Genomic DNA, 21,431 nt, shown 5'->3' on the forward strand with positions numbered 1-21,431 from the left:
TGCAGCAGGACTAGGAGAAAACCGACAACAGAGAAAAATGTCCTATCTTATAAGGAGTCACACAGCCCTGATAATGCTCTCCCACCATCCTTAACTAACAATTACCAGAGAAACTTTCTGAGCATCTAAAAAGATCTTGTCACAAAAATTGAGGTCTCAAGTCCATAGTTTTCTACCTAGTATAAATACTTGTTCCTGAGGGGGAAAAAAAAAGTCCAAGATCCCTGGGGATATCCTACTGTTCTGACAGAATTCCACTGTGATCAGGTCAATGCAAATGAATCAAGAACATACGATCTACATTTGTTTTAAAACCCACGAAGGTTGAAGTACAAAGAAAGTCTGGCAAAATGTAGTCTTCGTTCTGCTGAATCCAGAATTTAAAAGAAAGGCCAAGAGGTATAGCAGAGCCTGAGACATAGCAGGGCTAACTTTGTAAATCTGGACCCATGCATCAAAATATTTTTTTCTGGTTTCCCAACACTTTAGCAATGGCAAGAACTTCCAAGTCAAATTTGCCAGTGTATGTATTTTGGGTTTCTGAACATTGAGATCTGACCAGGGACGCAGTATGAGCTAATGGAAGGCTAAATGTATTTTCATATATACGTAAATATATGTGTGTACATAAATATATGTGTGTATTTCTATGTGTAGGTACACATAGAAATTATGTGCATATATGTATACATAGAAATTACACATATACACACCTACATACAATTTCAGAACTTTTGGAAGTCTTTAATAATCTAACACTCGCTATGAATCTCCAACAGAGGGGGCCCAGCATGACTTAACATACTGGCCCTTGGCATCTTGGTTTTTCTTGAACGGCCACATGGGATACACTTGGGGGGGAATGCTGGACTCTTAAACCCAAATGGGACACAGATGTCTGGGATGCAGATGACTCTCCCCACCTGCAGTCTCACTCCTTTCATTCAAGGATCCATTCAACGGACAATTATTAAACACCTGCTATGTGTGCTTCATCCAGGCTTGATGCAAACGGAGCATTCTAATCCCACACTTGAACTCTCCACTTATCTTGTATGTAAAAGAAAACCAAAATGGAAGTCCACCACTTAACAACAGCATGTGCTCCTGCAGACATTTCTGTGTTTTCTCTTTCCTGCTTGCCACCGACTTCCAAAGGCTTATTTTTATTCCCCCCGACACTCTTCCTGTTTATCATCCCATGGAAAACTATCGGCGTTACAGAGGGAGGCTGTCTGGTGAAGATGATAGGGTATATCTGTCATCCAGGGAAAGGGGGCCTCCGGGGAGGCAGGGGGTGAGAGAGAAAACAAGTGTTATTAAGGATCCTGCCTGTTCCCAGTTCTCCTGCCTTTTGCTCTGGAGAGCTGAATCCCAGAGCAGATATCAACATGCTCTCCAGCTCTGCCCCGTACCCTGTGATGTAACCAAGGTGAGGGGATTTGTTTGCCTTCCTCCTCCACATTACCCCCTTGGTGAGAAAATGAGAAGAAAGTGCAGGTTGATCACAGAGCCATGCCCTCCCACAAGTAGGCTGGGGATTGGGATTGCCAACGCCGTGCAGAAGTCCTGCGGCAGATGACGGGGAGGAGTCTGCGGCTTGCTGCGGCCCAGCACAGAGCAATGGGGCCGAGGAAAACAGGCTGGGCCTGGGCCCCCATAACCCTCTGCACACAGAAGATGAATCACAGAGCTTCTGCCCCAGCTGCAGGCTCGCAGAGCGAGCTGTCAGGGAAAGCCCAGGCCAGCTGGGGCCGAGGGCGCTCCTGATGGAGGCTGCGATTCTCCCCCCTCTATACCTCCCTCTGCAGTGCTAAAAGGCATGGGGCAGGGGGCAAAGACCAAAAGTCTCCCCAAGGCAGCTGCTCCCCAGGACCCTCAAGCCCTTGGTCCAGAAAGCAACCACAATGAACTTCCCACAGCACCTCTCTGCATGACCTCACGGATCACTTCTGAAGACTGCAAAACTCTCCTCAGGTCTCTTCCCACCATGTGTATGGTTTACCGTCCTCTGGGGCAGTAATTATCCTTCTTTCCCATGGCAAAGGGAAATGAGGCCCAGAGCTGTGAAATTAGGATTTTTAAAAAATTCCTGCTGCACTCTGCGCTGCATGAAGCACCTCCACACACACTCTGTTGCCCAGCCTGGGCAGAGACACTCGGCCCCACTTCATGGATGAGGAACGGCGGCTCCGGGGAGAGGATGTGCCCAGAGACAGAGACAGACCAGAATCTGCTCCTTACCCTCACAAGGATTTAGTGTACCCTGACTGAACCACCCAGCCTCCCAGTAGAGCCTTCCAAGAGGTTGACCACTGGCGCAGGCCTGGTGCCAGGTGGCGGACAGGTAGCCACCTGACTGGAGGGCTTTTCAGTGTGTCTGGATTTCTTTGAAGCTCTCAAGCGCTCAAATGAAAGCATTTATAATTTCCCCACTACTGAAGTAGAAGGTAAATGCCATAGGTTTAGAAATACCGTGTCATAGGGCACCTGGGTGGCTCAGTTGGTTAAGCGACTGCCTTCAGCTCAGGTCATGATCCCAGAGTCCTGGGATCGAGTCCCTCATCGGGCTCCCTGCTCTGCGGGGAGCCTGCTTCTCCCTCTCCCACTCCCCCTGCTTGTGTTCCCTCTCTCGCTGTGTCTCTCTCTGTCAAATAAATAAATAAAATCTTTAAAAAAAAAAAAAAAAAGAAATACCGTGTCATTCTCCTAAACCTTGTTCTTCCTTACCCAGGATGAGTTAAAGGCTTTTCAATGCCAAAGTCCCCCTTGACTACACAGGTCAGGGTGTTCAGAAAGAGGCTCCTGGGGCTTCTCTATTTGGGGCTGCATCCAGACACTGTCCACACAGCCTGGGCCACTCACCTCACTGCCTCTCATTTTTCCAGGCCCCCAAGGCTTGCTGCTTGCCACTTCTGGGCCTGGAAGATTGGGTGCAGGTGAGGTCGGAAGGAGATGGAGGCATGCCCCTGGGCCAACCTGGGCTCTTGGCCGATTACTAACGAATGAGGAGATTTCTTTTCAAAGTGGAGTGTCTAGAAACTTGTTTCCATAACACAAACCCAGCAGTTATCTAGAAGTGCTCACATCTGTTAAGGAAACATGAACTTCTTCCTCAGACTCCACCTACTATACATCTTATTTAAAAAACCTTTTGATTCTATTTATGTCAAAAATAAACTCCACAGTTGGGTCGCCTGGGTGGCTCAGTCTGTTAAGCGACTGCCTCTTGGTTTTGGCTCAGGTCATGATCTCATGGGTTGTGAGATCGACCCCCACATGGGGCTCCACGCTCAGCAGGCAGTCTGCTTGAAGATTCTCTACCTCTGCCCCTTCCCCCAGTTGTGTGTGCACATGCTCACTCTCAAATAAATAAATCTTTTAAAAATTTTTTTAAAAAGATAAACCTCATGGCAAAGTACATGTATCTGTACAGAAGGTCTGGAAGGTAAGACAGCAAAATGATAAACACGATAACTCTGGGTCACTTCCAGGTTTGGGAATCACGGTAAAAGGCTTTGGACCGTTGGCTGAAATCCAGGTTCATCCATTTCTTAGTGGTATTATCTCAGACAAGCATCTTCACCTTCCAGACTCGGGATCAAGTAGGAAATGGGGAGAAAGATATCTGCCTTGCAGGATTGTTGTCAAGGCTGGGGATGACACACATCATATACTAGCACATAGCACAGACTCAGGAAGTGCTGGCTATGATTTATTATTACTTCTGTAAAAAGGGACGGTTGCCAAAAGGCCCCCTCTAGCCTCCTGTAGCTACAGAAACTGTCTCCTGCTGAAGGAGAGAACTAAGCTCATCACTCCTCATTCTACAGTCCTAGTTTTGCCGTTGCTTCTCCAGAGTCACCCAGAGTCACTGGCCATTGAGCTAAAGTGTGTTGGCTATTCTACATTTGCTTCACCCACACCCTCACCCCAAATCCATTCTCCTCCCCCTTCTCCAGCAGCTCTATGGCCTGTGGAATGACCTCTGACTTCCAGCTGGGATCTGCTAGGAGGAAGCCCTAGCACAAGATCTGGGCATTTAGTCCCCCCTCACTCCCCACTGCGCCAAATCTCTGGAGGTGGCTCTGTCCTTCTTACAGCCACAGCACCTGTCAGGAAGTCCCTCTTCCATGATTCTACCTCATGCCGCCTCTGGAAGCAGTCCCTTCATGACACCCTCTTCAGATAAACTTTTCGAGGATGCCATCTGCCTACTGCCAGGACCCTGACCAAAACAATGAGGGAAGAGGTTCTCTCAGTGGGAACTGTAATACTGTTAACATGGCTTCAGAAAAGGGAGACACTGAAAATAATTATAAGCTTTGGAGAAAGATTAATCATGCCCAACTCAGAGTAGGACTCTGATTTTCATCCCTGGAACCTCTGGGAATTGAAGGGATTTGCATCTAAGTAGAGAGATCACTGGAAAAAAAACAGCCTGAGCCTAGAGATCCTGACTTTTCCACAGTGGGAAGCCCACCTCCCCCTCTCTGAAGCGATAAGAACCCCAGGGCAGGAGAGGGAGAAACTCCATCCGTGCTGATCACTTCTGTGTCCGGCATCATGTAAGTTGTCCTACATAGACCGTCTCACTTGGAATGGACAACAAATTCATAAGTACGACTACTATCTCCAATTTTCAGGTAAGGAAACAGAGTCATAAAGATACTAATGATCTTGCCTAAGGTCACACAGCTGGTAAATGGAAGGAGGATCTGAGCAGTCTAACCCGAGTCTGCGTGCTCCTAACCAGTGTGTTATATGCATCCCCCAGGGGAAGGCTGGGAAAGGCAGTTGAGAGCCAGGAGACGCGAAGGAAGAGGGCAGAGTACAGCCTCTTCCTAACTGCCTCGGCTTCTGATGGTGCCTTCCCACCATGAAAGGCTCCCCACAGTGGAGACGGAGTTGTAGGGACACATTTCAGCCACTGACCATGATCATCAGCCACAGAGATTAACCAGAATGGAGAGTGTGTAAAAACAAAATGCTCTAAGGGACTGTGGCTTGCGAAGACAGACTGTGATAAAGTAGGATTCCTTGCAGTATTACCAAATACCAATCCAAATCCTGTCTGAACCCTTTAGTCTGCAAGAACTCTATGTGTAGACCCCTCCAATAACACACAGCATAAGGGCAAATGTTACCCAAGTTTGAAAAGCGATCCAGAGACAAATGCCTAAACAATGTTTTTGAGGAAGAAAAACAAATATTGTTGGACACACCTGGCAAATTCATCCACAGAGAAATTATCGGTAATTCTATCACTTTCAAAGGAAAATAATCCCTTGGGCCAAATAAAAAAAACACCAAGAACACACTACATCTATTCAATGCCATCCTAAATCTAACCCAAGTACAGTGCTTGTTAACAGGCCCTTATTCCACCTGCAAAGTCAGCAGCATCCTTCTTACACCTCTAAATTTAATAAATGAGACCACAGGATGTTACAGACTGAAGTATAGCTCGAGTCAAGCACAACAGAATAAACATAACTGCAAAATGATTTGTAGTCTGGACACAGTGGCTGAGTCCTGACTCTCATTCTGCTTCACATAACATTTGCTTTTTCTCTGCTTAAATCTACCTCCCTCTTGCTGAAAAGGGAAGGTGCACAGGTGAGTGGATGAAAGATTCAGCCTTGTGCATATTACATATAGTTTGGTCATGCAAGGAGAAAATAAACTGACAAGGAACAGTACTTGTACTGAATATGAGAAAACAGCATATTAAGATATAATGTCAAATGGTTTCCCAGGATTAACACTCTGCCAACCAATCTGCCAATCTCTGTACGTGTTTTTTCCTAATGCAATTTTGAACCACTCTGTATTCTAGCTTTTTGACTGGGTGACTGCTACACTGAACTCATTCTGCAAACAAAGCTGGCTGCAGAGATTTTAGGAGCAGCAAAGGGTCACCAAAAGTGATATGCAAAGCCTTCTGGGCTCCATCTTACCAGTTGAGTCAGCCTGAGAAGCCTTGCCACTCCTCTGCTCCTCAGCACTGATGAGCTGCAGGTCTGTGTATGAGGGATCAAAACTAGGACTACTGGTATCTTCAGAACGTGTGGTCCAGCTGCTCTCGGAGGTCAGAGGGCATCTCCTCAGGGAGTCGAAGGAAGGGCACGTCCAGCAGGGCACAGTCAATGGTAGGGCTGGGGACAGACCAAAACCCAAAAGCATACAACATAAATAGTTGTGCTCTGTTTATCTTTAGTGCTTGTCTTACCTTGATGGTGCTCAGAGCCTATGAAATCGCAACGGCCATATAAGGCAAGGAAATGATGGCAATATCACTCATGATAGACAGGGGAAAATGATGGACTGAGAGCCCACGGTGAGTCAGTACCACAGAGAAGGGGGTCTCATGACTCTCAAATTGAAGAAAAATCTCACTAAAGCAAAGTAGTGATCTATCAGCTCTACTTCTATTTCTAAACTGAGATTTTAGCTTCATCCAAACCAAAACTTTCACCCTTACCCTTACCCATTCTTAGTGGCATGCCAACAATCTCAAGAAAATTCACCAAATTACACTGCAAAATCAGAGCTAGGTTAGGTTAAGGGATAAGAGAAGATAGGTGAATATGTATGTATTCGCCTAGGAATGTGATATGCTCCTGCTTGAGCCTGACTATAACTGGAGATTCTGCAGACTGTTACATATACAAATTGAGATTCCTGGAGCTGCTGATTCATAATACAATGAACAAGAACTTCCAGGGGGAAATGCACAGGGCTTGACTCTCTCCTGAACCCTGAGCACCAAATTCAGCCTTTCAAAACCACTCTGGAAAGTTTCTTTTTTTTAAATGAAATTTTCTAATGTTCCTCATTTGTCTTCAGTGAATAACCTACCACATGGTTTCTCCCTGGTGTTACATGAGGATCTTGTTGCAAATGTATTGACAAGTACCAAAAACAAGCGCCGAAGGGAGTGCGGACAGGGAAGGAAGAACAAAAGAGAAAGATCTAGCATTTCTTGAGTCCTCATGAAATGTCAGGCACTTTTACAAATGTTACCGCATTTCACCACCAATCCTGAGAGACAGGCAGTGGTCTTATTTGACACAAAGGAAAACTGACTCAAGAGAGGTTAAATAGCTTGTTCAAGAAGGGTCAGTTCTCTGGGGAGCCTGGGGGGCTCACTCAGATGAGTGTCCAATTTCTGCTCAGGTCATGATCTCAGGGTCATGGGATCGAGCCCTGTGTTAGGCTCTGTGCTTGGCGCAGAGTCTGCTTGTCCTTCTCCCTCTGCTCCTCCTCCTTCCCTCAAAAATAAATAAAGTAAGTGAAATCTTTAAAAAGGGGAGGGAGGGTCAGTTCTCCTAGCTGGAGAATCAAAATTATAGAGTTGGCTTTAGAGAAATTTGGGTTAAGAGAAAATTGGGAAAAAAGAATAAATAGCAATATATGTGACATGGAACAAATATGAAACCACAGAGGATTTTCATTCTGTATTCTCTTAGACAGTTACAAGACATGTAGGTCTTCTCTGTCTGGAGTGCTCATGGCTCACCCCTGCTCTCTCTTAAAAATGTTACCCTCTCAGTAAGGTATTCCTGAGTTCTTCTCTCCGAAGATGCAAAGTCCCTTTTCTGCTTCATTTCTCCTTAGCATTATCACCATCTAATGTACTACATATCCAGTATCTTCCCCACTAGAATTTAAGCTCCTTGGTGGGAAGGCAGGGATTTTGGCCCATTTTGTTTACTTCTGCACCCCCATTCCTAGAATAATGCCTGGTGTGAATAGGTACTCAATGAATATTTGTTGGTTATGTCAACAGAAACACCAGAAATCACTCCTAACAGTCCATGCTAAGTAAAGACTGTTTAAATTTGTACCTATAAAACTCGAAAGGCTAAAGAAGAAAAAATAAACAGCCAAAAAGCCAAAAGCGAAGCTGAACTTGTAATGGCTTTTTATAGGACTGCTATTTCCTATAGTATAAAGGATTAGACACTTTAAGCTATTAGGGAAACAGAATTAAAATATTAGGTAAAATGTACTAACACTATTTAAAATACATTACAGCACGAGCAAGAAAGCAAAGAATTGTCAGAGGCCAAGTTCAAGTCAGAACCCAGAATGGTAAATAGCACACAACCTGATTTTCATACTCTGGGGCTTTTGAACAAACCAGGGAGACTCTTCAGCTTGAGTTTTTTTAAATGTCTTGTGAAGAAGGCAAAAGGAGGAAAAACCTAGGACTAACTCAAGATGGGAAATCTAACGGAAGATTTGATGCATGAAGCTTGAATTCCCAAAGGGATCTGTTCAAGGGTAGATTAGGAATAAGTCCCACCCCCAAGCTAAGGATAGCAAAGAAAATTGTCAGCCTTAAGCCTGGGTGCAGGGTAGAGAAAACAAATCTCCTGAGAATTTATAACTATAAGCTGTCCCACATAGGGACTTGCAGCTAAAACTACTTGTGTGGTCTGAAAACCTTCCAGTCTGAGAACACAGCTGAAGTATTTCCAGGTTGGTAGTGACCTCAGGCACCTGGGAAGAGCAAATACTAATCCTTTCTGGAGGAAGATACCTCAAAGCCAGCCTTCCAAGACAGAATGTTCCTCAGTTTCACATGGAGGGGAGGGAGGGGTGTAGCAAACAGAATCAAACCTGCAAAGAATTCAGACACTAGAATTACTAAGCAGGAAATATAAGTATGTTCACTATGCTTAAGGATACAAGAAAAGAATAAAAGAAAATGAAAATATTAGAAAAGAACACACAGAACTGAAAAAAGAACTAAATGAGCTTCTGGAGAAGGAAAATATCACTGTAAATACAAAATTGTCCAGAAGGCATAGAAAGACAGAGAGGAAAACATGAAAGACAGACTAAAACACACGGGAACCAAGTGGCCGGTTAGCTCAGTTGGTTATAGCGTGGTGCTAATAAAACACACGGGAACTGTACCTGGCTGGCTCAGTCCATAGAGTATGCGACTCTTGATCTCAGAGTCTGAGATCCTATGTTTGAGTGTAGAGCTTACTTAAAATTAAAATCTTTAAAATACATGGGAGAGGGCGCCTGGGTGGCTCAGTTGGTTAAGCGACTGCCTTCAGCTCAGGTCATGATCCTGGAGTCCCGGGATCGAGTCCCGCATCGGGCTCCCTGCTCGGCAGGGAGTCTGCTTCTCCCTCTGACCCTCCTCCCTCTCATGCTCTCTGTCTCTCATTCTCTCTCTCTCTCAAATAAATAAATAAATAATAAAATCTTAAAAAAAAAAAATACATGGGAGAGAAAGCGGGAAGGTCTTGTAGGTATCTATATAACCTGAGTTCCTAAGAAGAGTGTGAGAATGAGAGGCAATATTTAAAAAAACAAAACAAAACAAAACCACTGACTGAGAACTTCCCAGAACTTATGAAAGATTTTATTTGTCAGATTAGAGATTCCATGGTATCTCAAGCAGGGTAACCAAAAATAACTGTGCAAGTAGACATCAAAATCATACAAGACCAAAGACAAAGAGAAGATCTTAAATAAGATTACTTTCAAAGGAATGATGATTAGATTGACTACCACCTTCTCAATAAGAGAAGCCAATGCACACTTCAATGAGCTGATAGAAAATAATTGTCAAATAGGATTATATGCACAGCAAGGAGATCTTCAGAGGTCAATGGAATAAAAAGACAATTTAGACAAACAAAAACTACAATTAATTTAAAAGAAGGAAAGAAAGATGAGAAAAAGAAGCACGGTATTACAGAAATAAACTATATCAGTGCTTGATAATAAACATATATGGACTAAAAGTTCCAGTTAAAAGAAAAAGACTATCAAGCTGAAAAAACAAATGAAATCCAATATGCTGTTTACAAAGGACACATCTAAAATACAAAGATTTGTCAACGATGAAAGTAAAGGGATGAGAAAGTCATACAAGACAATATATTAATGAAAAGAACCTGATCTATTGTAGCCTATAGACTTTAAAGTAAAAAGCAGTACTAGAAAGGGTCACAATAAAATTACATGTTTTAATTCATCAGAAATATATGATAACAATCCTAAATTGGTATATATTTAATAACTTAGTCTCAAAATTATTAATACAAAAACTGACAGAATTGCAGAAAGCAAGAAATGTCCATCATCATAATGGGAGATTTTTAAACACACCTCTCTCAGTAATTGATAGATCAAGCAGGCAGAAAAATCAGCAAGGAAACAGAAGATATAAACAACAAAATGAACAAGCTGATCTAATGGTCATACATAGACCAACAGATGAAGAATACATATTCTTCATAACCCACACCTAGAACTCTTATGGCCAGTGACCACATGCTATGACATAAAGCAGATTTTAACAAATAACAAAAACTGGTATCAAACAGACCATGAACACTGATCACAATACAATGAAGTTTCTAGTTATCCAAACCACTTATCTAGATATAACTAGCATCTATTTAAACTAGAGAGAAGACAATTTGAAAAATTTAGAAACTAAGAAACATACTTTTAAATGATTTATTGGTCAAAGAAGAAATATTAATATTAGAAAATATTCAGAACCAAACAATAATGAAAATAGTATACGTGAAAACTTTAAGAATGCAGGTAAGCAGTACTATCAGGAACAGCTGTATTGCTTATATTAAAAAAGAACTGAAATTTAATACAATGCTTCCAACTTATTGAGTTACAAAAGGAGCTGCAAAATAAAATAAAGAGTATTAGAAAGGAAATAACAAACATAAAAGCATAAGTTACTGAAATTTAAAAAGTACATCGATAAAGGGTTCTTTAAGAAGACTATGTAATAGAATTGAAAAACTGTCAAGAAAAATCTAGAAAAAAGAGGGCACAAATAACCTTAAGAATGAAAAAAGACATAATTACAAATGCTATATACATGTAGAAGGCAATGAGGAGAAATAATGAATGTCTTTACATCAATACATTTGAAAAAAAGATAACACTGTAGAAGTTCTAGGAAATTATAACTTCAGAACTGATTCAAGAAGAAAGTCAAAAACCTGACTTGTCCAATAATCATCAAATACAGTGAATCAATCCTTAAACTGTCATAAGGAAATGTCAGGCCAGGTGGTTTTACTGAAAAATTCTATCAAATTTTAAAGAAAAAAAAATATTTCAGTCTTTCAGAGTACAAAAAAATAGAGATCCCTCATCAACTCACATTATGAGCAAACTTTAAAGAAAAAAATATATTTCAGTCCTTCAGAGTACAAAAAAGAGAGACCACTCATCAACTCACATTATGAGGTAAGGATTTCCTGACATCAAAACCTGACAAAGTATATCTGATTTATACTTATATTATCCAAAATGAGAATTACAGGTCAGCCTCAATCATGGACATAGATACAAGAATCCCAAATAAATTATTATCAAAGAGAATCTAGAGACTGATGAAAAGGAGAATTACATCATGACTAAATTGGATTTATCCAGTGAATGCAAGGTCGGTTTAACACAGTATTTCTCAATTTTTTTTCATTACTGCTCCACTGACAAATTTTTTCCCCAATCATCCTCTCCCTTGAAGTACCCCCTCCCCAGTGGAATATCATGACCAGGAAATTGATATTAATACAACCTACCAATCTCACTCATATTTCCCCAGTTTTACCTGTACTTAGGTATGTATTTAGTTCTATGTCATGTTATCAGTGTGTAGGTTATGTATCTACCATCACAGTCAGGATGCAGAACAGTGCCATCACCACAAGGAATGCTGACCTTTTATATTCATTTCTACCTCTTCCCCTCATGCCCTGTTCCTAACCTAGGGCAACCATTAATTTGTTTTTCCATTTCTATAATTTTGTCATTTCAAGAATGCTATATAAATGGAATCATGCAGTATGTGACCTTTTAGGATTGGCTGTTATTATTCATCATAATGCCTCTGAGATTCATTCAAGGTATTGAATGTATCAACACTTCATTCCTTTAGATTGCTGAGTAGTGTTCCACGGTATGGACTAACCACAGTTAGTTTGGCTGTTTCTGGTTCTTAGCTATTATGAATAAAGGTGCTTTGAATATTCATGTACGGTTTTTGTATAGGTTTTTATATGAACCTAGGTTTCCATTTCTCTGGGGTAAATGCCCCAGAGTACATCTGCTAGGTCATACAATGGGTCATTCATGTATTGCTGGTGAGAATGTAAACTGTAACAATGACTTTGGAAAACAGTTTGACAGTTCCTTATAAAACTAAATATGCAATTAATTTCTCTGCATCCTCACTAGCATTTAGTATTACCACTATTTTTAAGTCATCTAATATGTGTGTATGATAACTCATTTTATTCGCATTTCCCTATTGATAATGGTATTGGACATATTTCCAGGTGCTTATTTGCCATCTGTATATCCTTCCCAGTGAAACATATGTTTATGTCTGTTGCCCATTTTCTAATTAGATTGCTTGGTGTTTTTTACTGTTGAGTTTTGAGTTTTCTTTATATATTCTAGATACCAGTCCTTTGTTGGATATGTGGTTTGCAAATATCTTCTCCCAGTCTATAGCTTCTTTCTTTATCCTCTTAACAGGGCCTTTTATAAAGGAAAAGTTTTAATTTTGATGAGGTCCAGTTTATCAATTCCCTTTTAAATTTTAATAAGACAGATATACTGTATATCTATCATGTATTGTATATATAACTATGCTATACACATAAAAAGAATAAGATTTCTTTGCCCTCCCCAAGAACTATTTTTAGCCCCATTAGAGGTAATATCACCCTGTTGATAATGTGTGGGTTAACGTTACTAAATCAATTAATGTAACTCGCCATAATAATATATTAAAGGAGTAAAAAACCATAATATCATCATAATACATATAGAGAAAACACTGAGTAAATTTTAGTATTTATTCATGGTAGTAATTTTTGGCAGACTAGAAACAGAAGAAGCTCCCTAAACCTAGGAGAGCTAACCCCAAAACCCTCTGCAAACACCGTGCACTGCTGGAGAGCTTTCCCTTGCAGATCCTGATCAAGATGGTGGGTACCCGCTACTACTTCTATTCAACATTCTATTTGTGGTCAGAACCTACATAGTAAGGCAGTAAAAAAAAAAAAAAAAAAAAAGGAGTGACAAAAACCAAACCTATTCTTTGCAGATGATATTTTTGTGTACAGAAAATAACCAGGAAACCCTAATAAATTATCAAATAATTTTAGCACAGTACTTGTGTTTTTAAAAATAAATATATAAAAATAATTGCATTTCTGAAAATTAAAGAAATATATAGAAAATTAAACTTAAAACAAGGTAGCATGTATAACAGCAACAAAAATATCAAGCATATATCGTAATAAATCTAACAAAAGATGCACAAGTCCTCAGAGGAGATACTCCTAAAGTTTATTAACAGATTGTACAGAAGATCTAAATAAGTGGAGAGATATAATTAGGTTCAAGAAAGTTAATGTTGTGAAGATGTTAATTCTCCCCAAATTGGTTTATAGATTTACTACATTCTCAATCAAAATCCTTGCATATTTTTCCTCATATTAATAAGCAGAATCACACTTCTTAGATATGAACAAAGTAGAATTTTAATAACATGTTAAAAATGAATAAAATATTAGAAATAATAGTAAAATATCATATAGAAAAAAATGAAATTAAACTCCTACTTCACACCAAATGGAAAAATCAATTCTAGGTGGATTGAATATAAAGCATAAAAGGCTCCACAAGAAATATTTTAGGAATGCCTGGTTGGCACAGCTGGTTGATGTCCAACTCTTAGTTTTGGCTCAGGTCATGATCTCAGAGTTGTGAAATCAAGCTCTGTATCAGGCTCCAAGCTCGACAGAGTCTGCTTGAGACTATCTCTCTCTCCCTTTGCCCCTCTCCCCCATACTCACATGTGTTCTCTCTCTCTCTCTCAAATAAATACATAAATCTTTTTTTTAAATGATTTTATTTATTCATTTGAGAGAGAGAGAAACAGAGAGAGCACAAGCAGGGGGAGAGGCAGAGGGAGAGGGAGAAGCAGACCCCCTGCTGAGCTGGGAGCCCAATGTGGGGCTCAATCCCAGGACCTTGAGATCATGACCTGAGCCAAAGGCAGACTCTTAACTATCTGAGCCCCTAAATACATAAATCTTAAAAAAAAAAAGAAATATTTTAGAAGACATATACCCAAATATGCTCATGACATCAGGATAGGGAAAGATTTCCTTTACCGAGACACAGAAAGCACTAAGCATAAAAACAAACAAATTTTGTATCATTAAAATTAAGAACTTCTTTTTACAAAAGGAACCATAAAGAGAGTGAAAGACCATCTACTTTATCCTACATCCATGTGTAGGAGATACTACCATATATCATATCTACATGATATGATATATGGCTCAGTCAGGTAAGTAACTGCCTTTGGCTCAGGTCATGATCTCAGAGTCCTGAAATCGAGTCCCGCCTTGGACTCCCTGCTCAGCAGGGAGCCGGCTTCTCCCTCTGCCTGCCTGCTCCCCCTGCTTGTGCTTTCTCTAACAAATAAAAAATTTTAAAAATCTTAAAAAAAGAAAGAAAAGAAATCTCAGATGAATCACTTTATTTAGGTTCTGAAGTGAATGTCCTCAGCCACAAGATGAGTTGAACTATTGAGAGGAAGTGTGGAGCCTGAAGCTGACTCTTCTCCCAGGGGCCAGGCCTTTGATACTTGGGCCAGAGGACAGCAGATTGCTGTCAACAGGGCTCTTCACAGCCACATCCATCCAGCAAAGAATAAAGTGAAAAAAGATAGAAATCTGCGACTCCTCCTTTCCTAAGAGCTTAAGTACAAGGACCCTGGATCCAGACTGCCTGTCTCATTCTACATCTGGTCTTGCATCCTGAAGCAAGTTACTTAATCTATCTGTTCTGCTGTGAAGTTTTCACCTTTAAAAATGGGACTTAAAACTGTACCCACGTGGAAAAGTGTCTGCACAAAGGAAGCACTGAAAAGGGGTCAAGTGGGTTATTACTTCCAGACCTAAACTTAGGTCCAAATCTGCTTGAAATCTCCACTTAGGTCTCCAACCTTACCTATCTGAAACTAAGTTCCTGTTATCCCCTCCACACCAGCTCCTTCATCCCTCTAGATGCTCAGAACAAACCCATTGAGCCACCCTTGATTCTTCTCACATTTGGCCCATCACAACTTCTGCTAGTCCTCCATTCAAAATACATCTGGAATCCAATCACTTCCCACCATCTCCAAGCTACCACCCTGACCCAAGACACTGCTGTGTGACCCAGACTAACGCCATCCGGGGACAGATCTGCGGAAAAATCTGCATGACGACCTGACATCTTCTTGAGCACAGCCCCATCCCCCAACATTCTTTCTTGTCTAATCTCACCTTTAAGTACACCCTTGGGGCTTAACGTCCTCAATCAGCGCAGGAGAGATGACTGTGACACACAACTGCTCTCAAACATTCCCCCTGGGTGGTCTACCCGCACTACTCCCCAGCCTCTAGGACTACAAAAGCAGGTCTTATGGGAAGTGGGGTCACAGAGACCTACTCAGCTTGCAGCTGCCCAAGACATGCGTCTGTCCCTAAGTCCCTTTAATAAACCATTTCTTATCAAGGTGGACCTGTTGGCCTTTCTCTCTGGCCTTAGGGCTCCTGTGGCCTTTGGAGGTCATTTTTGCACATCCCTTTCATGGAAAAACCATCCCTTCTGGAAGGTGACAGGGGCCCCCCACCAAGTCACCCTGCTTCCCCAAGTGTCCTCCTCCTCTCAGTCTGTTCTCACCAGAGCAAGAGCCACACAGCTTTCATAGAATTACCTGTTCACATCAAAGTCAGACCTCACCACATCACTGCTCAAACTCTGATGGCTTCCCACCTCATCCACATCGAAAGCCAAGGTCCTCCCTGTACCCTCAAAGCACCTCGTGGTCTAAGTCCTCATGACCTCTCCACCCCATACTCTTCTCTTCTCCCCATGTCACTCCACTCCAGTCACATACCACCAACACGACACCGCACCCCTTCAGAGGCTCATCATTTACAGTTCCTTTCACCTGGACAACTCCTTCCCCAATTTCTGCAAGGCTCACTCCTCACTTCCCCCATGTCTTCACCCAAGTTACTGCTCAGAGATTCACTCCCTGATCTTATGTAAAACTTCACATCCTCCCTCACTCCATTCTCTTTCTTTCCCTCATGTTTCTTTCCTTCCTGCTAACCACACTGTCTAACACACTTACACTGTATCTACATACTTATTGTGTTTCTGATATGGCTTCTCCAGCAGAAAGTACGCTCCATGGGGCCAGAATATTCCACTGTATCCCCAGTGCCCTGAACAGTGACTGGCACATAGTGAGAATTCAAAGCACCACTGTTTGAATGAATAATAAACTGACAAGCTGTCAGCTAAAACAATTAATACAGCAACTACAATATTTCCTTATCCTTTGGGATCCTAGACTAAAATTTAAATACTTATATACATTTTGATGCCATATTCTTTATTTATACTTTGATGTCTACTCACTAGGGCTATATGATTTCTCCAATGCTGTAAACATGCCCACGCATTAATATAAAATAGATCTAATTCCATTCTTCATTTGTGGTCCCCTGGTAGCTCATAGTTGGCAATACCAAGCACCTGTCCCAGGACTGGTTCAGAGGAGCTCTTGCTTACCCCAGAAGGCTTCACTGGTAACAGATTGCCCAACCATTAGGTAACCTCCGCATGGGGAGAGCAGGGACTATGGCCAATTTTCTCATAATTGCATTCCCAGCACCTAAATATTTTTTGCATGAATGAATTAGTTAATTAATGCATGCTTGGCAGTTTATTGTGTTTTGTGTCCCATGCTGAGGGTGAGATAGGCCACAAGGACCCCTTGGGTAAGCTAGCACATTCTGGAAGAGGGGAATATTGGAGTTTTTGTAAAATACTTAAAGTCCCTTTTAGATAACTGGAAGAAGTCACTTTCAAAAGATCCTCTCCCCTGCCCAAATGGCAGGATGATAGCTTCAAATATGACAAAAATATTAATGGACAGTTTTAATTGTGCTTTCTAAGGCAGCTCCCAGAAGGAAAAATACGTGTGTTTGTATATGTATCATAGTTATGTTATGCATATATTATATACACATGTGTATGTAAGCACATGTAATGCACATATACTATGTGTGTATACATATGTATGTGTATCTGTGTGCTATGTATACGCACATTTGTGTGTGTGCATTCTGTGTATAATAATGGGAAATCAAAACTGATGACAGCTGATAACTGAAGGGCATGACGGGGAAGAGGCCAGCCTAGTTTCTTTGCCCATTTTGTTAAAAAAATAATAACATCTTCACTGAGGATTCCATGCCTCAAGTTCTACCTAACAGCTCATTTGCCCCATAAATGGGAGTCAGTCATTCTGCGGGATGTTTCATATACATCGTTCATCTTTCATTCATTAATCCAACAAACACTAAGTGAGTACCTACTAAGTTCCATGCTCCATATTCTGGGATAGAGAGTAAATGAGATAGACAGTATCTCTCTCCTCTAGTGGGGAAGAGAGACAATAGACAAACAAACATAACCTAATTTCAGGTAGAAACATGGGCTATAAAGATATTTAATGCAGGAAAAAGGGGGTGGGGGCGAGGGGAAATGATGTTTGAGCAGAGCTCTGAGTGAAAATGTAGGGAAAGAGTTCTGGGGGCCAAGGAACCAGCAAGAGCAGAAATGAGCTTGTCAGGAACAGCAGGAGAGGTAGTGATTAGAGCAGAGTGGTGCCCAGTGGAGAGAGGCAGAGGGCATCAGGCCCCAAGGAAGAAGGGCTTTGTTAGAATCCATTCCTCCGTACATCACTGTCAAAGATGGATTCCGGAAAGGTCATTAATTACTCCTAAAAGCAGAGAACAATTCAAGGTATTAAATGAAAATAAAACGTCCTCTATTGAAGAGGGAAATACATATGCCTGCCAAATGCAATGGGCCTTGGCTACATGTTCACCAAATGGTTGGGATCTTAGTCCACTCCCACCCACCAATTCCCCCTCAGTAGCCAGAATAAAAAGTATAACAGAAATTAACCACTGGGCTAGTCTTCTTCAGGATTAAATCTCTCAGCTGTCACCCCTGCCTCCCTCTTAAAGGCTGACATCATCCCTGGTCTTCCCTCAAACAAGCGGCTCTTTCTCTGGTCCCAGATAATTAGCTTCCCCAGACACAATGGGAAGGCCTTAGCCCAAGCTTTTGGGGAAGACATTCGAAGCACAAGGAAATATTAGTGTTTTGCTTGGGCTGTGCAACAAATGTTCCGGAAATGAAAATTTTTTTATGCTTGTAATTATGCGTATCCTGCAGCATCTGCATAATGGGTCCAATTCAGCCTTGGCCTTGCCCAAAATTGCCATGTCTGTGGAGGAAGGTCAGTGCATAACACGATGAGTGAACAGGAAGCTTCATGCTGAAAATAGTGCCACAATTTTTTCCTTTTAATTTTGGGAATGAACTTTGCTCTTTCAAGTCCATTTATCTGCATGCATTTGCAAACATATTCTAAGCACACACATACACTTGTAAAATGCATATACATGGAATCAGCCTTTGCTCTGAGAGGATCTTTATAAAGACTTTAGGTGATATGTAAGCTGACTGCTACATTCCTCCTGGCACATGGTGGAATTTTAAAACGTAGGAGACAAAATACTAAATTAGGAGAACTTTTTGCCACCAGGGAAACTCAGAAACACTAGTGCTAAGGGACCCAATGTGAATAAAATACCACCTGGGGTTAGGTTCATTTTCAAAAATATTTCTTTAGAGAACAATATAAAGATTCTATTTTGATTTGAACAGATTCACCAGAAGTTTGGTGGGTTGTTTTGTTTTTTCTTATTTAACACTTTGGATCTGCTGTGTTCTGCTGCTCTTCTAAGGTTTAGCAGAACATCTGTGCATTAGGATTCGGGGCTCAGCATATGAGTGTTCAGTTAAATTTCTTGACATTTTCCAGTGGGTAACCCAGTTCAATCACATGGCATTTTCAGACTAAGATGTGAACAGTATTCTCGTGGCTCCTTTAAGTCTTAAGTTTAAGTGTTTGGCAGTTAAGGTTCTAATAAAAATCTTTTTTTTTTAAAGAGAATACTTATCAACATGGCCTGAGCCAAAGTGTTCTTATTAAGTCAAAGAGATATGAATTCCACATTCGGCCTCCAGCAGATTTCAGAGGTTTTAATGGAGGAACCCATATTTACAAAAGGGGCACAACTTCATATGCGCCTCATTCCTAGCATCCTCAGGTCCAAGAATTGATGCCAGCAATCTTTCTTATATATGTAGTTACCAAAAGGCTTTGTCACTCAATTGACTGATTTTATTCATATTTTTTCTGAGAGAGATGATGTGTCTCCGTTTTCCCAGACCAATGGTGACGGCACTTACTCATTTCAAATCTTGCACTAGTTGAAATCCAAAACAAAGGTGTCCCCCTGATGGACTTAAAGCATTTCTGGAGTTGTCTTTCCCATCAGCTGTTGCTCCTCATTGTCCAGTCAACCTTGGTATGCTTCAGTGCAAGATAAAATCAGGAGCCAGGTCACCAAGGTGGGGAGGAGCAACTCCCTGTCTTATTTAAGTGCCCCAGGGCAGCTTCCGACAATCATATGCCACGAAAATAAGAGATTTACCACTAGTGACAGTCTCTTTGTCCCTTACTCCACTGTGCCTTCAGCCTCCTTGCATTTTAACTTGAGCAAGTAGTACAGTCCCATTCCAGGCTGAAATCCAATGCTCTCTTGGTTTTATCTGTAGGTGGCACAGCTTAAAAGATAAATTCTTTTGGTTTTTTTGCTCTTTGTCTGCCAGGAAAACTGTAAACAGTGCAGGAATGGGAACTGGGGGAGGGGATGGAAAAGGAGTACGCCACATAACACTTCTCCACCTAACGACTCCATGTGTGCTTTCTTTCCCAACTTCTTGCCAGCCTGGATGTGAGGGTATGGACCAGCTGGCTTAGTAAGGCTCCACTGTTTGCTTCCCAAAATCCAGACTAGGAATAGCACTAATCCGTTCCATTTATCCTCCTTTCTCATTCTCCTTCTCTTAGGTCAAGATCATGATCATCTCATAAAAAATATTCACAAAGAGGCTGCATGGGACGGGGCTGAAGGGGTTCAAGACAGGTCTCCTCAAAATGTGCCAGTTTGGCATGTGGACTCTTTTGAGCTGAAGGCAACTGAGATCCTGTGGGCTAGAGAGAAAATCTTGCCCTTCCTTTAACTACCTAAAGAATCTAAATGGAGTATCTTTCCCAGACTAAGGGTTATTACCAGTAGAGATAAATTTTATCCGAGTGACTCATCTGCATGGCAGGGCAAATACCTAATTCTCAAGCATCTGCTCTTCTTACCGTCCTGTGAATCGGCCTCCTCCCCTTTGAAGCCTCAGGCCCCTCTCCCATTCCTTAGCTCAGGATGGCATATATACCTCATTTTACCCGCCTATGAACCTCCTGTTTATGGGGGTTCCCATAGTACAAAATTATATTTTATTTTCTCCTATGAATCTGTCTCATGTCAATTTAAAGTCTCAGACCAGCCAGAAGAAATTCTGAAAGGTAGAGAAAACTTTCCTTCTCCCAAGTCCAAAATGCACATTTTTCCCCTTCTCCTGACACAGAGATGTCTGACCAGAAAGTGCTAGGCACATAACAGAAGCAGACAGGACATGGGAATGAAGTGGGAAGAAACAAAGAAACTGCAGCTACATTATAGGGACGAGAATTGGTTTGCTCTAGTGATACTAATGCGGCTAGAAAGATAGCTGAAGCCGAAAACAGTTTCCACAGACTTTCCTTATTTCTGGCTGAACTTCACCACCTACATGCACTGAGACACACAGATACATTCCACAGTTCACCAACAGATTCCCAATTCCTGCATGTTTAAATACAGCACATCAAGGATCTCTCTTGCCCCGATTCTATTTCAATCATGGGCTGTCCACACTAAAAAACAGTTTACTTGATATACACAGAGTGAAGCTATAGCCCAAAACAGGCCCAGGGTCTGCTTGCTGAAAATTAATACACTAAGAGAAGCATTTTTTAGAGTGGATAAATGAGAAATTTTTGGACAAATCATTTCTATATTGTCAGATTAGACTAAAAAGAACCAGATGGCCACTCATTTCATAGAAGTTGGCCATGCAGCCAACACATGGTTTTCTCCAAGTGGGCACTATTGATCCAGGGCAAAACTGAACAAGAGCTCTGGGGAAGACCCACAATCAAATGATAAATAATGAGGGAAAATGCTTTAAATTCAAACTTTGATCCTTCCCAGGAAGAGATGATAGATGAGCCTGGTTATAAAATGAAGCTTCTAGGCAAGCAATTCTCCCCACATCTACTACTTCCTTTGCTTCCTCAAAGTACCTTCAAATTTTCAGCTACC

General features: G+C 41.4%; 1 protein-coding gene across 7 annotated transcripts in view; it reads right to left on the reverse strand.

Annotated features, from left to right (window-relative positions):
- STON2 (stonin 2) overlaps positions 1-21,431 on the reverse strand; it is a 144,202-nt gene that overhangs the window by 84,768 nt on the left and 38,003 nt on the right. For all 7 annotated transcript variants that reach the window (XM_045901342.3, XM_045901347.3, XM_045901348.3 and 4 more), the window contains one exon: positions 5,961-6,158. In XM_045901342.3, coding sequence (XP_045757298.1) covers positions 5,961-6,158 — 198 coding nt within the window. The remainder of the gene's footprint in view (positions 1-5,960; positions 6,159-21,431) is intronic.

Source organism: Mirounga angustirostris, unplaced genomic scaffold (assembly GCF_029215605.1).
Source record: "Mirounga angustirostris isolate CCGP_5_RB_7025 unplaced genomic scaffold, mMirAng1.0.hap1 SCAF_9, whole genome shotgun sequence".
Lineage (NCBI taxonomy): Eukaryota > Metazoa > Chordata > Mammalia > Carnivora > Phocidae > Mirounga > Mirounga angustirostris.